Source organism: Anopheles bellator, chromosome 2, assembly GCF_943735745.2.
Source record: "Anopheles bellator chromosome 2, idAnoBellAS_SP24_06.2, whole genome shotgun sequence".
NCBI classification, from domain to species: Eukaryota; Metazoa; Arthropoda; class Insecta; order Diptera; family Culicidae; genus Anopheles; species Anopheles bellator.
In genome coordinates this window covers 23,164-39,374 of record NC_071286.1, presented here as the reverse complement: position 1 = coordinate 39,374, position 16,211 = coordinate 23,164, and the positions used below count along the sequence as shown (strand labels likewise).

The following is a 16,211-nucleotide window of genomic DNA, read 5'->3' as shown; positions in this document are numbered from 1 at the left end:
ATTTTCTGGCATGAGAAAATATGCAAACACATTCATACCCCCGATTCGTTACGAAGAAGAATTGTTAATTTTCCTCAGCAATTAATCAAGGAAAAGCTAAAATATGCACTTAATAAAACTCAGCAATAATTCATTTATTAAAACATTCAATAAAGGAATTATCGCTGTTTGCTTCATCGAATAACGCCGCAGCAACAGTCAGCGCACAGCTGATTTTGCTGAATATTTAGGTCTCAATATTTAATCAAATCAATTCTCGCATCTCTTATATCACCTATCGCAACATCTTCAAAGCTCAGAATTGCACCGATAATCAACTCATCTGGCTACAACCGCCGAGCGGCATCAAAAACTTCTTCCACTGTTCGCGGTCGTCCACAACAGCATAATCCCGGCCGTTTTTGCATTTCTATCGACGCAATCCCGCCATCTGAAACGGTTCCTACCACGGGGCCTATTGGAAGAAAACGGTGACCTCTTCATTAACGTAGAACACGTAAATCATAATGTACCGCCGCCTTTAAATTTTAATTTAATTATAAACTTCAAATTTATTTTACTTTTGATAAATGTACTTTTCAATCATCATTAACATTGTTTTGTTTGTTCACTGCATGCCGCAATACGAGACAAGTTGGTCAGCGTACATAAACCCTGAGTCTGGTAGAGAGTGCTGGAAGTGTCAGTGCTAGGGAGGACTATCCCTTAACCAGCTGTAGGTATTATCGATCGATTTATGTGCAAACCGTACGCAGTCGCATTGAGGTTTTCGTTTTTTTTTTTCTCAGCAAACAACAAACAAACTCGAAGAACACGGAATTCTTCTGACAAGCTGGAGTCGAGCTGAGGAGCACTTGTAGGTCGAAGTCCGATTCGCGTGGGGTTTTTAAAACCCTAGATTGGTTATAGCTAAAAACCTAGATTTCCAGATTAGCAATTTTATCGTCATCTGTCGCTTCGCCGGGTTAAAATTACGATTATACAATCGAATGTTCATATATTCGTGTTGTTGCCACAATATTGTTCCTGTTTAGTGTACGAACTTATTTATTTCAATGACACATTTTCCTCACAATTCATAACCTTGGTAAGTAGAGTGGCGATTGCCCCCCAGTGTGCCAACATAGGGAGTCGTAAAGCTATTGTAGTGTAATTCCTTTTTTGTTTAAATTATGAAAATTAACAGTCTTTACAATATATTTCAAACAATATAATAGCTTAAACCAATTCTGTAGAATGAAGAAAATAATAGTTGGGCACTTTTATTATGATGCATGAAAGGGCAGCACTTCAAAACGAAATAGAAAAAGGTCGTAGGTCAACGAAGGAAAACACATCTTCTTGCATAGTGCGTGCCAAACTATTTATCCTCATAACTTCACCGGGAAGGTTGGTGTTCCCATTCGATGGAAATCCACATGGAAAAGGCAACACTGGTTGCCGATGAATGCCAAGCGGTATCTTAATCCTTATCGATCGATTTCGTCTACGGTTTTTGGATAATGGCACGCGTGCGAGGAACATTCTTGTTGTTATGCTCATAATTATGTTACGTATCCCTGCTAATATGTACAAAAAGTATCGTTGTATTATTGGGAGGTTGTTGTTTAACAAATCCGTTACGTGAATCCTGCCACCAAGCTAACAACAACACCAATATTATCTATCTAGGATCTATTAGATCCTAGTTTCAACAAAGACCCAACGAAAAGTCATACACCGATTCGTGAGATAATTTCCAATGACGGCTTTTTCCAGGCAAACTGTAGATATTCATGCATACCTCAACGTGTTGTGTTTTTTCTTGAATCTCTCATGTTTCGTTTCACCTTAGACCTCTCAAAAGAAGCAAAGAAATGAGCTCAATAAGCTATTACACATTACAATTTAATAACATTTCAGCATTGCACCACTACTGTCTAATTTTGGATGATTGAAATTGATTCATATGGCGAATATATGCGAAAGTGTGGTAAGCGGAACTGGTAGCCGATGGACGTTGGGATCTCTAATTTTAGTGCAGCTCTTAGCGTATAATGAAACGGGTGGATCTGCTACTATGCTATGTTTTGCTCTCGCTGCTTTGTACGCATTGCTAGCAGGTAAGTGTCTTTTGGAAGCGGACTAGTTTTTCGGAGAAAACATTTGGAGGTTTCGCCATTTCATCATCATTTCCATTGGTAACACGTGTAAATCTCCGTTTTCTCAAACTCTGTTCCCTTTCACAGGGTCCTGCAAATCGGGCATCAAATCATTGCAGATTTCCTACCTTCGCACAACGCATCGTCTAGACTTTTTCTGCTTATTTCTCGCCAAATGGATGGACATATTAGCGCTGTTTTCGGCTTGTGCCATTCTGGTGCGGACGCTCAGTTCTTCACTTGATGCTATGACTGGCGGTTTGGCCAGAATGTACATCTTGGGTACGTTTATTTGGTGGCTCTCTTTCTTTTTCTAAAACTGTTTTGCCGGCTTTACAGGACGCAACTCTGCCGCCAATGAACCATGGCCGGACGTTATCGGAGTGGTAGTTATCTTCATAGTGACTGGAATGTTTATGCTCGGATTAGAAAACACCCGCATATTCGGATTTCTAATGGTGGGCGGCGTGATATCGGTTATTTTGTTGGTCGGCATCATCACGGTATTTACTGGAACTGTAAGCCTGTTCCATACTGAGCCGATTTTGCCGAAGGGTATAGCAGGGGTAAGCCCGATCTAAACATAACAAAGAAAGTGTAATATTTCAAACTCATGCCTTAAATTTTTATAATGTTTTGTGCCACCGAACAGCTTCTTTCTGGAACGGCTTTATCGACATTCACATATTCTAACGATTTATTGACCGGTAATTACATAAAACGGCTCTTGGGAATGCTTGTGGTGTTCATAATTTTATTATCAATCGAACTCATTGGCGCGTGCTGTACTATGTTGCTAAAGTTCAGGTGAGCGCTGCATTAAATCTGTAATAGTCAACAGTAAAATTTAGTTAGTACGCTAAGACTTGCTTATTATTCTTACCTTTCAAACAGTACCAACCACGCATACGAAGCTGTGCCACTGCTCTTTATCCTGGAGTTGAAGGACTTCCAAAAGCTTATTCCTGCTGTGGCGTGCTTGCTGGTATTAACCTGTTCTGGCGCCTTGTTGGAGCTGTTTCCCGAGATGTTCGCGCACATTGTACAACTCACCACTTCAGACTGGAAGATTCTGTCGAAGCAGATTGGCTACGAGAGTAGGGAAAGTGGTAGCCCTACGCTTACCATCTTTACCGGTGGCAGCTTATGTGCAATGCTAGCTTTCGCTTGTCCATTAGAGAACCTTACTTATATTCTGGCAGCCAGCCATATATGTGCAACGTTACTGCGTTCATTTCTTTTTCTTTACTCTCCGTTTCGACCACATTATCTAGAGCAACAACAAAGTGGGTATTTGATGTCCTAATCAACTTTGCAAAAATCATGCAAAAACTACTTAAAAGCTTTCTTTAGGTGAATCTTCATGTCTTGCCTACAGTCGCCTCAGCACTGGTCCACCGTATGCTAACGAAAGCAGTGGAAGAACTGGCAAAAAACATATTTGGTGCTTTCGAAAACCGACAAACTTGTGCGCAGCTACTACCAATGTTTTTGCGAATCACCTGCTTCCTGGAATGAGAGGAGCTCCGATTTCTCAAACCGGAAATAGGGAGGAAAACGAACGCGAATGGTTACTGCTGGGGGAGCCTTCATCGCCAAAAGCTCCCAACAGCAGTAGTATGCCCAGCATTGTAGAATCTTCCGTGTTATCTGATCAAGTATCCGATATCGAATGCATCGCTTTGGCGAAACCGGAGAACATGGACAGCGAGGATAGTTCTGCGACTGACATTGATGCCATCGTAGACGAATATCGGCAAAAAATTAAGATCTCCACGGTTGGTCTAATGGATAGAGAGTCACTACGTCTGCCAACAGCTAACAGCTGGTATCTGGCAATCATCTTTATCGTTCTTATAGTATTGGGAAGCGTTATAACGGCTGCCGGTTTGATGCTGTTGGAAAACATCGTCATCATAGTTGGAGTAACTGGTTAGTACCAATGTGTTGAAAATTTTACAAATATGATAAACGTTTCGTTTCGTAGTTGTTCTAACTCCAGCGGTGATCCTATGGCTATTTCCACGACATGATCAAACCAATACCGCACGTCCAAGCGTTTGTATAGTTACTTTACTTTCCTCGTTCATACTGTTTGCGGCAGTTTTTGCTTTATCGTGGCCAGCATTGTTGCTGTGGTTTCTTGCCGGTAGATACAAGTGCAACATAGCAAGGAACGTAACCGAACCTAACATTGTTGTCTGTTTTGCAGGGCTCTTTTTATTTATTCGCTGTGATACATGGTGTTGTCTTTGCCTAGAACGGCCTAACAGCAGCGGTATATCTTCGTTAGCGGCAACCGCGCTTGTTACTTCCCGCTCATCTCAAGGATCCCTTTTGCACACGCGTGTGGCTTGCAAAAGTTGACAATTGGATTCTACGGATAGCGAGATTTTCGAAGATGAGGACACTATAGAAGAATTCACGGACTGAATATGCAACAATGAGTAGTACTGTTTCGAAGTGAGAGATTTTTTTCACTCCCCTTTGATTGCATATTGGGTGAGAGACCGATCACGAATATTATTGATAAAAAGACGCGTGAGAAATAAGCAGAGGGCTAAAACCAACTATTTCCATCCATTTTAACATTGCTCGAAAACGAATTCATTAAATGTGATTAAGCAAACCAAAGTGCATACGATAATATAACAATACTGCATAAGGTAATGTGGGAGGTAGATCAAAAAAATTAGAGCCTATAATACGCGGCCTTGAATATTTACCAAGCATAGCAACTATTTTCAGCTTCTCAACTACTTCTAAAGTATTTATATCAAAGACAAAGAATACATATGACCTATTAAGACAAAAATTGGACGAACTAGAAACTGAAGAAATATTTGTGATCTACAAGGCAAAGCAATTCTAATTCTGTAATACTGCAGCAATACTTTTTATCAGTGTTTGTGTAATTCATAATGGAGTTCTCATCATAAAACATGTAATGATGCTGTTGTGTTAGTCTTTAAATTGTCCTGTGTTATCTTGTATAATAAAAATTGGCTCATTCGTTAACAACTCATAGTAATAACATCTCGTTGTATTTACTGCAGCTCAATTGAAAAACTCTTGGGTTTAGAGAATGAAATCAGACCCTTTCCATTTTTCCTGACACATTTTTTTGCTCCCAAACTTTGCCTATCAACAAATCCAGATGAGAAATAGAATGCCGCCTCCAAATTCACAAACCTGAGGTTCCTTGCCCTTCAACAGGTAAGAAAACCTGCACATCACAAGCTATCGCATATCAAGAAAGGATATACGTTGAATTGGTGTGAATGTTGCCGGCACGGATAAGAACTTCGTAGTAGAGCCAACGCGCATGCTCAAAGCAAAAAAATCGGCCACTGTGTGGTGAAAATCTGTAGATAAAAGTGGCGAATATGCATTTCATGTAGAACTGTTTTTGGGTAAATGAAAGTGAAGGAATGGAGGTAGTGGTAACTTAAAGCGATGTTTATTCAATGTAAAGTTAACGTGTTAAAACCCAAAATTTCGGAATCGTTTCCCTAAACGCACAAAAACGCTCAGGTGTAACAATGTGAACATTTGCGGTGCCAATAACTGAATACAAATAATACACAAATCAAATGCGATATTTTGATGTGTTGGCAAATTGAACTGTTAATTAACAATATAATGTTGAACATTTTCCGCGTTGGCAGATTCCATTTGTCAATGTTGTATATTTCAGTTTTGTCTTACCCCACGAATACAGCGATACTGTGCTATGAGCTAGGCCTGGCAAGCGAAAACGCAATTTCCATATTCATATGTGTTTGTACCATCGCCAGAATCAGAGGAAAATCTTCGATCAATGGCCAAATCAGTTGACTTTCATAGCACATCCGAAGAGCAGCAACCTGTGAGCCCGTCTTGGCTCACCTGGTTTTATATTACAATGCACAGAGTGTGTGAGTGCTTGAAACAAGTATTGTGGCAAGCTTCGAGATTGTGAACAATTATCCGCGGTTACCTAACAGTATGATGACAGGGTTTCGCGCTGAATGACACGGGTTGACAAATCCCAGGGGCAGCAAGAATAGTGCAGTTATCGTTAGAAGAGAAAAGCATAGAAATGTGCTCTGGTTTTGTAGTGACCAGAGAAGGTATAGTGCTTTCTGTGATTTCTATTGCTTGGTTCAACAAAAGGATAGCAAACTGTATCACATACAAAACCACATAAGCAAGCACATTCAATTTGACACAAAATTGCTAATCTTGTGTAAATTGGTCATTGTGTACTATCTACGAAGTGTACTTGCAACAGTCTTTGCACAGGGCACGGTGAGACGAACACGAAATTGTATTGTTTCAGTGCACGAAGCCAAAAGCTGGTTATCTCAAAGCCAAAGGGCACATAAATGTGAGTATGAGTTCAATTTCTGTGCCTTTTCGCCAAGTATACATTTTCTGGGTTAAATATTACAGCAAAGCTGGCATTATAGCAAACTTCCCTTTATTGTTAGATTGACCATTTGTCAATGAATCGATTTGATACATTTCGCCAATTATACTATACCGAAACTATCACAATATGATTAATGCATTAAAGGGGCATTAATTTCGTTTTCAAAAATCTGAACAATAAAATTTAAAAAACAGCAGGTTCCAGGAAATTAGCATCTATATTTTGAATAATCAAATAATTGTTCCCAATCAACATTGAACTATTGAACTCTTTAAAGTATGTACAACTTTATCGTAAACTTCAAGAAGTCATGCCTAGTCTATTCGTGCTTCAGGATTACCAATGACAATATCTAGCGATAAGCATGTCAGATTGTTTGACCCAATTAGAACTTACAATCCGGTAGCAATACAGCTGGAAGTTTGTTTGAATGTATTATTTCATATTCCATCACTCCCCTTGGCACCTGTGCATTGTTGTTGTTTGTTACTTTAGATGTAAAACGACTTTATCGCAATAGAACTCCTAAAACTCGTTACAGTTGTAACTTTAAATATATTCAGATAATCGATCCCGTTTATTCATACATTGTGCGTCCAGGAAACCTGAACGCTTCCGATAAACCAACATACCTTTTTTTGTCCTTTTGTAAATAGCTGAAGTGGTGTAAGGTGCCATGTCGTTTCTTCGCGGTTAATAAAAATGCTGCGCAAAACCGAGTTCAACCAAAATCATGCATTCAATTTGGCACAATTCGATTTCTCATAATGGAGGATATTGCTTGCCGTAGCAGATTGTCTATATACAGAGAATGCAATTGATTATTATTAGCCGACCTCTTATCACGCTACAGTTCTGAAACTTCCCAGCAATTATTGTTCAGTACAATACTATAATATGCAATATACACATATTTAAGTACGAGACTGCGTTTGTTCTTATTATAAAAAGTACTTTTTCCATAAATTTATAAAACATTGTAAACATATTCTAAGTTTTCTACCAGTTTTTGATAGACAAAAGTAAAATACATAAGGAATTAGTTTGTGAAGCAAATATTTTACTAACTTTTTACAACGTTTACTAACTTTTTACAGAATATTAACATGTGTTAATGTGTGTCAAAAGAAACTAAATAATCTTTCAACAACGTGTTTCTTCAATATTTTTTACTAAACTTAATAAGTACAAATCATCACAAAACACCCTAGCATGTACTTTTCCACGGCAACTATAATTGCAATAACGAAAACTTTAAGTAACAAAGTTGTATGAAACCGAATTTGATTATGGTGGGATAGATTTCATTATTCACAGTTCGGTAAATATTAAAGAACTGATCAGAATGAGCAGTATACAAAATTCTTGTCTAATTTTAGAGTTGCCAATACAGTAATTTATGCAACTTCATTCTCTAATCTATAAAATCCCATAACCTCGTTTGCAACAAGACAATGAGATATGGTAATAAGATTGTATCGTCTATAGCGGATTAAAACTGTCGTCAGTCGATACTTCATGCTTTTCAAACGAAGCCTCAGAGCCTGTGGTAGTGGCAGCGACAAATCAAACAATTCGATGGTATCAAAAGAAAGTCCTGACTCGTTCGGTATCGTTCGTAGTCGAGAGTATTCCCAAACAAGGCTCATTACTTCTTATGTCTATCAAAAGGCGATGTCGGCTATTAATAGGCACATAACAAAGCAGGGATATATATTAAAATGAAACACGCACAACCCCCAAATATGCAAATATGATTAGCTATAAATTTCGTTTCTGAACATGATCGCCTGATTCACAATTCATCAATATATTTGTTACTGCTAGTTGGAAAGGATGTGGCTCGGCGAACTAGCAATCCCGCAGTCGTCATTTAGGTTTTCAACTGAAAAGAGTAAGGTCGGCTACTGGAAAGTGTATTACAATGGAATTAAAATTGCAACATTCTCCTCTTCAATTGTACGGGCATAAATTGATCTGCCATTCACGAAACAACCTCAGTAGAGTAAGACACGTGACTGGAGAGCCACAAAGTATCCAGCCTATTAATCGAGTGAACAATCCTTTAAACGAAACCAATACAGTGTTGCGACGGATGTTCAAACCGGTTTCGTTCAAGCTCGATTCATCTGCACTTTGTAGTGAACAGGGTGGCTACACTAATAGAATTCCTATAAAAAATCAAACTGTTAGATTAAAAGTGCAACACGAGAAATTCCACAAACCATCCCGGATACAATTTAAAATTCCATTGCTTACATTGCCGAGGTAAAATTTTTTTTCATAAGAACAATTCACTCCCATTCTGATGATATTGTTTATTCTCCATCCAACTAGTCCAATAAATATGTTTGAGATGCTATTTATGTTTAGGCGTAAATTATATCTATTATCAATGTTATTAGCTGTGCAAATTATGTGTGTTCCGTTTTTCCCTTATTTGCAGCACCAGCGGTGGCCAACGTAGGAGACTTGGTTGTTCAAATGGCAAATTGCCATGCACGCGACTACAACGTCACGGAAGCCATACAACTGAACTAATTCCTGAGCGGTTTCAATTTCTGTACAATGCGAACACGTTGCACGATTTGAAACAAGTACTAGCTGTAACGGGAAGGTTCTTAAGAAGCAGCCGTTCCACTGCAACACCATTTCAATGTGTATCAAACCCTTCTTTCTACGATCTACAACATGTTCAACCACAAAGCACTTCATTTGCTGTACTTCGAAACGAGCCAAACCGAAAGCAACATAGTCGTTCTACTGCACGCAGCAACGTGCTAGAAATTACTTTGGAAACTTTGAACTCACCAACGGCGAGCGCACGTGCGTTCAGCAGCGCTGCTTTTACGGCAAAATTACATCGCAGAAAGTCAGGTCAGTCTTTTCAGGATCTCAGCAGCGAACGGCATTTGAGTGGTCAGTGCATGCCAAACAACAAAACGTCAACGTTGTTACAATCGGAAGTAGAAAAAATACTGCGTTCGTATCATAAACATAGCATCCAGTGGCATCTCGAATACCTTCAAAGCTGCCAGCTCCAAGCAGAGACCATTCACCACAAATTTCGGACGTCAAGATTATTCTCTGCCAATGGTCATATCGATACCCGACTTCTAAACCGGGAGCATTGCGGTGAAACTTTACGTTGCGACTGCACAATCTATTTAGAGGAGGTACACAGCTTCGACCAGATCAAGCATATTAGCATGAGCAACTTTTCTCATGGCCCCCTCAGTGAAGAAAAGCAACAACAATTAAACAACCTTCTCGACAGCTTATACCAACTAAACCTGGAATCTGTGGGGAAGAACGGTTTACCGCATTCGGATGTTCCAAAAATAATTCTCACCGATTATTCTACGAAAGGTGGTGGTGGGAAGCCAAGTGATGTTGGCAAAAGTGAGTGCAACAACAACAATCATACACAAAACGCTGTATGTGATACTGATGATGACACTAGCAATACAATATACAGTGGCCAAATGGCAAACAGCAACACTAAGAATTGCTTTCTGAAAATACCAGAATTTACTGATTCAAAGCAGCAAACCGGCGTATTGCAAATCCCCTTCGGATATTGTAGTGAAGCACGTCCACCATAAAACGAAGTGAAGTGACACGCAAGTTAACGGATTGTTGGCATCGCAAAAACTTTGATGCAGTTCAAAAGTTCATAAGAAAGTAACGAACTTCTTCCTTTTCTGAAAAAAGAGCACAGTGAAACTAGAAAGGGACGGTACAACTGAACTCAGTTTTAATGATAGCATTTAAAAAAGCATGGTTTCAATTATGGATGTAGAATCAAACAGACCAAGCTGTGATAACCGTGTAATACTATCACAAAGTGCAGTCAGCCAGAAATCGATAGACCTCGATCTTTCACCGAAATCAACTAACTCTGCTACGAAGGACGAAGAAGAATTGACCGATTTGTCGGCGTTAACTGGAAGTGACCAACAGCAGCATCTGAGCCACAGTAAACTCAGCACAACGCTGGTAGCAACCCCGGCAGTTAGTGCAAGCTGCAGCAACAGCATCATCAGCGCAACCAATTCCACCAATGCTACTGAAACAGATCTTGCCAAGAGAACAATGAAGTTAGATCTGGTAGATACTTCCAGCAATCCAGTTCGATCGATGAGCACAGCATCCTCTAGTGCAAGTGCAGCCAGCACTACTCAATCAACAACTTCCACTTCCGTGGTGACAACAACTACAACCGCCATCATCATGAAACATCGTAAATTGAAAGAACGTACTTTTAGCGATGACATTGGGTCTCCAAAATCTCCCGCATCTACATCAGGTATTCCATCTTCAAAATTTTGCAATAATTGCCTCGGGGGCACTTCGGGAGTGATAACAACAAAAAGGAAGAGATATAAGTCAAATGAACTGATTGTGAATGTTTTTTTTTTTTTTCATTCTACCACATGCCCGCAGGCGCTGGGCGTGTTTTTGGGATGTTAACGATACTGTCAAATCAAACCATGATCACTACGCAAGTAGAAGTAGTGGACGATCGTAAAGCTCTACGGGACGCGCTGTATCAAGGGATCTTCCATCGTCACCGGCGGACTATCTTTGCTGTGGGCAGTTTCCTACGAATGTTGAAAAGCAGAAACTCGTCCTACAACACGATTCGCAGCTCATCTGAAGGAGAAGACGACACACGATAATGAACAAAACACTTTATCTAATGCATTCCATTGTCAAACTTAAACTATATAATTATCGATCAATCAATTTCTTCGCAGTTTCCGTTAATACTGTTATATACTGTTTACTGCGTTATTCTTTGGCAGCTAAAATGCTCACATATTAATCCCACCGAAAGAAGTAAGTGTTTAATTTTGTGCTTTCTAAAAGCATAAATGCGAATTTAAACAAACCGAAGTTGTGTGCCCACATGTTAGGATTCCGCCATGCACCAAACGCTTACCACGAACAATTGCAAAACATGGAATATGTTTTGCTCCCTGTCATCAAAGATTTTATTTATATAATTCTCTTACGTATTTTTGTTAATAAAACGACAGGTTTTACGAACAGGTTATTACGACAGGTAAACGAATAAAACGAATATTATATTACACGGCGTGTTTGTGATAAACCGTTATGTCGACAAACCACATTCCATACTTAAATAAATCAAGTAAAACTCCGATGCTCACGAATCTAGCTTCAGAGTTCAAAACTCGCTTGATTCCTCATTGCTTTTGAGATGGTTGATCAAGGACAAGAGCTTATTTCCATTATGCATTCCTGCATTCCACGTGGTAGAATAACAGCCAATTGAATGGACTTAAAATAATTACTTATACTAACATTGCTATTCCAAAGGACGTTGAAGTAGGTTTTAGAAAACGAAAGTTCAGTTCCTCACATGCTTCAAATGCATAGGACTAACAGACCAATTCTAAAATGAGTGATAATAATTGAAAAGTATCATGCTTAGGCATCGTTTATTCATTTCTTCGACTACAACCATCAACACTTTTGACTTTATAACTTTAAAAGAGCGACCAAACACACTATTTGCCCTGTCGTTTGAAACCAGTTCAAAACTATTGGTTATGAATCCATAATGCTTTAGAACAGAACATACGATAGAAAGCGTGTACAATGAGAGATGAGTCATTGAGCAAAGTTACTACATGTTTTGTTCTTTTTAACTCTTACAGACAATTTACGATTACTTAGTTGATTACGTCGCATGATCTTAGTAAAAATCTGTGTAAACCATGCAACCCCTATTACCAACGCAAATGCTTTTCCTTTGCCTATTTAGAATTTTTCCCTTTAGTTTGCATTGCAAATAAACTTGTCACACGCGAAAGAAACATGAAAAGGCAATGATCGGAAATAAGAAAAAAAATGCATAGAAAAGAACGAATGAAACAAGAACATTACCGATTCAATATTAACTGCCAATTGAATACAATCAAGAAGAAGTTGTGCGAGAAGTTAACAGACCAGCTTGGAACGAAAGATTAGAAGCGACGGAGAATGGAATTAGTTATTATTATAAGTATGGAAATTCATTCCAGCTGAACAAATCCAACGTAAGATTTTTATGCCAAAAGCAACATTGAATTATCAAACATCGCAAGTGACAGATGACCAACAAAAAAGAAAAAATATAAAACGAACAGTTACGATGCAGACCTTCTACCAAAAATGTATTTTCAAGAAAAACCTTTTACCAAATATGAAGACGAATTGCCTATACCTCCTACAAATGGGTTCAGCTTGTGTGTTATAATAGTTATCGTAGTTATAATATTGCATAGCAGTGTAAACAAGAATTGCATATAAGGGATGAACATTTTGCGACAAGAAAGATGTAAGGTTGCGCGCGACTTTAACTCACGGCTACCTTACTATCTACAGCGCATGTTGTAATTTATTACTTACATTAATCCGAAAGAACGAGCTCTCTTGGTCGCTACGCCTGTCTCATTGTTGTCGATTTTTATACAAAAAAGGTGTCTGCTGATCATAGGAGAACTCAACGAACATTTAAAATAAAGTAAATTAATAGTGAATGATATGTGGTGCATAGTTAAATTAGTTTTAAACGCAGTGAAGAAGAACACAGGCACCTCAACGGGTTCACGCAAGGGCAAATAAATTAAGACACAAAAACTACAAGCACTATGGCGGAATGAGGCCGCCTATGCTTATCGTCGAGAATGAGCAAGAAGACGTGGTTTAGGTATATGCAACAGTAGAGCACATTAACATAAAAACATAGGTCACGTAGCAAACAATTGGATAAAAACGTTGCTATACAGCCATGGTAGACTGATGAAGATCACGACGTGCATTTAGCGAACTGTCTAGCTGAATGAAAGAGTTTAAAAGAAAAAAAGAGAATGTAACATACATGCATAGGCAAGCATGTTAGCTCATATAACGGAACAAACAAAAATAAAAGGCCGAATGTGTGTGGTTTTCAAAGTTGGCAGGTATTCGATTTTTTACATTAAAAATGTGTTTAAAAGTGTTTCGGAAAAAAACAGTCCACAATTTTGATGATCGTTTCGTGCATTTGAAAATATATGAAGACATTTTTGTTTTTACCGCGACAGCTCGAGCTGCATTTCAAGGTTTGTTTGTCGAACATTATTATGATAACAATCAGTATTCAAATGAACACTGTCTGCACTTGATTTGTTACCGATATTGTTTAATTCATTTCCAACGATGTATTGAATAAACGTGAACTTCAACTATTTCTATATGTCTTTCTAATGGCCAGCAACATTATTTGTAATGAAAGATTATAATATATTTACTGGCGCAATCAAAAGTTGTGTGTTGGTTTGTACACTACACAGAATGCAAACATTAAATAAACTTCAACGATTCTTAAGTTACTTGGTTGAAAAACACTGACGCAAAATCACTCTACATAACTCAGTATCAATGACCTTATCAATTGACTTCCTTACCTACTTTACACTATACTTTGTTCTTTCTTCACACTCGACAATTAGGTTGTATAAAGAAGCAAGCATTTTATTGCTTGCCAAATGTCTTCTTCACATGCTAAGACGGGCTCGTTTCAGCAATCACAGTCGTTGACACAATGCATTCTATTTCGTCGGTACATTTCAAAACACACACTCCTGTGACTTTTTTGCAATAGAAGGTATTTAATTTATGCTTATATACGTACGTACTAGACACACATACTACTTATATAGTGGTTTCAGGTAACAGTGTAACAAAGCAATTGGTGGGGTGGAGGTTCAGCATGTCATGTGGCAGCTAACGGCCGAGTGCGTCTGTGTAGTTCGAATTAAACGGCTTTACTTCGAAACAATATTAGTTTCAACCGTTGGCTGGCAATGGAATCAAAGAGTTCAGTCATTCATTGAATAACCACATTGTTGGATCGCACATTATCTTCGGAGTAGCAGAGCTAACTAGGCGGCACTGGTCGCCTTATCCAAATAAAACTTGTGTGCTATAAGGGATAGTGAATAAGGGATAGTGAAAATTGGTGAAGTAAATAAAAAATTGAAATATCATTATCTGCGCGTGTAAAAAAAATTGAAGTAGAGTACAGCTATCAAGTAAAACTTTTTGCTTTCTGGCGGTCAACGGTACTCGATAATCTCACTCCAACCATGGCTCTAGTGCTCCGTAATATCTACCAGACATTTAACTACTTTTTTGCTGAATACAAAGGTTCGATCACACAGTTAGCATCGAGGCTCTGAAGCAGTAACTAATAGAAGTGTGTCCCTTTTTAACCATATTCTGTAGATCCTCGCGTCGAACATTATCCGCTGCTTGGATCTCCTTGGCCCATTGTAGCTATCATCGTAATTTATCTCAAATTCGTCAAAAATTGGGGACCCAGGATGATGCAAAATCGGAAGCCATTCCAACTGAAAACAATTATGAATGCGTACAATTTGTTACAAATTGTTCTAAATTTGTTTATCGGCATTGTAGGAGGATTAAATTCCTACTTTGCTGACGATTACAGCTGGAGCTGTGAACCTATCAATCAAAAAGGCAATCCCTCCCGAAAAATGCTCATTTTCGTAACGTATCTTTACTTTGTATCGAAAATTATCGACCTCCTAGACACAGTAAGTTTCGAATACCGAGAAAAAAGACAAAGTGTACCATATCAATATGTACCAACAGGTGTTTTTCGTGATGCGAAAAAAATACAATCAAATAACATTTCTGCATACGTATCACCACGCGGGAATGGTAGTTGCCACTTATGTCTTCACAAAATTTCTAGCAGGTAATCAAAAGCAGCCCGTAAGGTTTCTTATGCTTCGTTGAACGGTGGTACTCTTAGTTCTTTACACATTTTACTTCTATTTATTAATGTCAATACATAACAGGAAGCCACGCGACTCTTTTGGGACTAATAAACAGTTTCGTCCACGTTATCATGTACTTCTACTATTTCCTTACTTCGTTTAAGCCAGAATTGAAACACTCATTATGGTGGAAAAAGCACATCACTCAAGTGCAGTTGGTAAGCTATACGAGTACACGGCAAACGATTATTGTATATTCGCCTGACTCATTTATTCTCTTTTTTTCCTAATTTCAGCTTCAGTTTACTATCCTCATGCTACATTTCGGCATTCCACTAATTGGAGGATATTGTGACTTTCCCAAAGTGCTGCTGTTCATAGGATTCACGCAAAACATGTTTATGTTTACCCTCTTTGCAGACTTTTATATTAAGGCATACATTAAAAATAACAAATTTAAATCGATAGGATAAAAAACGTATAATCAATAAAAGCATATGAACTAATAGCATCCAATTTATTACCGAAAGATTTTGAATGTTTATTCTTATTGCTTTAATTTAATGTAAGTAAGATATCTTTGCTGCAATTTATAAACGCACTCATAAAAATAAAGTATAATAAGCAAAGCCCATTGAAAGAACAACAAATGAAGCATTTTCTTTGTGTGTTTTAAGTTTAGTAAAAACAATAAGTTTGTTAAACGGAACAACAGCTTAGCTAGCAATTGAGCACCATAAAAACAGCTTAGCTATCAATAATTTCAATTGTTGGTAACATCTAGCTATAACACAAGAATACGTCACGTGGTCTTCCGGTTTGTCGGGTAAGTTGGATGTATTTGTGTGCAACTTAATT

General features: G+C 38.3%; 3 protein-coding genes across 5 annotated transcripts; all 3 read left to right on the top strand.

Annotated features, from left to right (window-relative positions):
* Nucleotides 1-872: 872 nt before the first annotated feature.
* LOC131210502 (cationic amino acid transporter 3) lies at nt 873-5,147 on the top strand. The gene is made up of 9 exons (XM_058203759.1): nt 873-1,087; nt 1,903-2,102; nt 2,229-2,423; nt 2,481-2,707; nt 2,794-2,948; nt 3,036-3,427; nt 3,495-4,073; nt 4,129-4,290; nt 4,354-5,147. The coding sequence occupies exons 2-9, from the start codon at nt 1,949-1,951 to the stop codon at nt 4,506-4,508; spliced, it is 2,019 nt and encodes a 672-aa protein (XP_058059742.1). The 5' UTR covers nt 873-1,087; nt 1,903-1,948; the 3' UTR covers nt 4,509-5,147.
* Nucleotides 5,148-5,992: 845 nt separating this feature from the next.
* Nucleotides 5,993-13,788, top strand: LOC131210506 (uncharacterized). 3 transcript variants are annotated; one of them, XM_058203765.1, is made up of 3 exons: nt 5,993-6,510; nt 9,002-10,864; nt 11,068-13,788. In XM_058203765.1, the coding sequence occupies exons 2-3, from the start codon at nt 10,336-10,338 to the stop codon at nt 11,235-11,237; spliced, it is 699 nt and encodes a 232-aa protein (XP_058059748.1). In that variant the 5' UTR covers nt 5,993-6,510; nt 9,002-10,335; the 3' UTR covers nt 11,238-13,788. The 3 variants fall into 3 exon arrangements, with proteins under 3 accessions (XP_058059748.1, XP_058059747.1, XP_058059746.1); XM_058203764.1 differs by having other exon boundaries at nt 11,065-13,788; XM_058203763.1 differs by having other exon boundaries at nt 11,002-13,788.
* A 669-nt stretch (nt 13,789-14,457) lies between these two features.
* Nucleotides 14,458-15,862, top strand: LOC131210504 (elongation of very long chain fatty acids protein AAEL008004-like). Its single transcript, XM_058203761.1, has 5 exons — nt 14,458-14,757; nt 14,836-15,167; nt 15,226-15,331; nt 15,435-15,571; nt 15,650-15,862. Exons 1-5 carry the CDS (start codon nt 14,697-14,699, stop codon nt 15,824-15,826), a joined length of 813 nt encoding a protein of 270 aa, XP_058059744.1. The 5' UTR covers nt 14,458-14,696; the 3' UTR covers nt 15,827-15,862.
* Nucleotides 15,863-16,211: the final 349 nt, after the last annotated feature.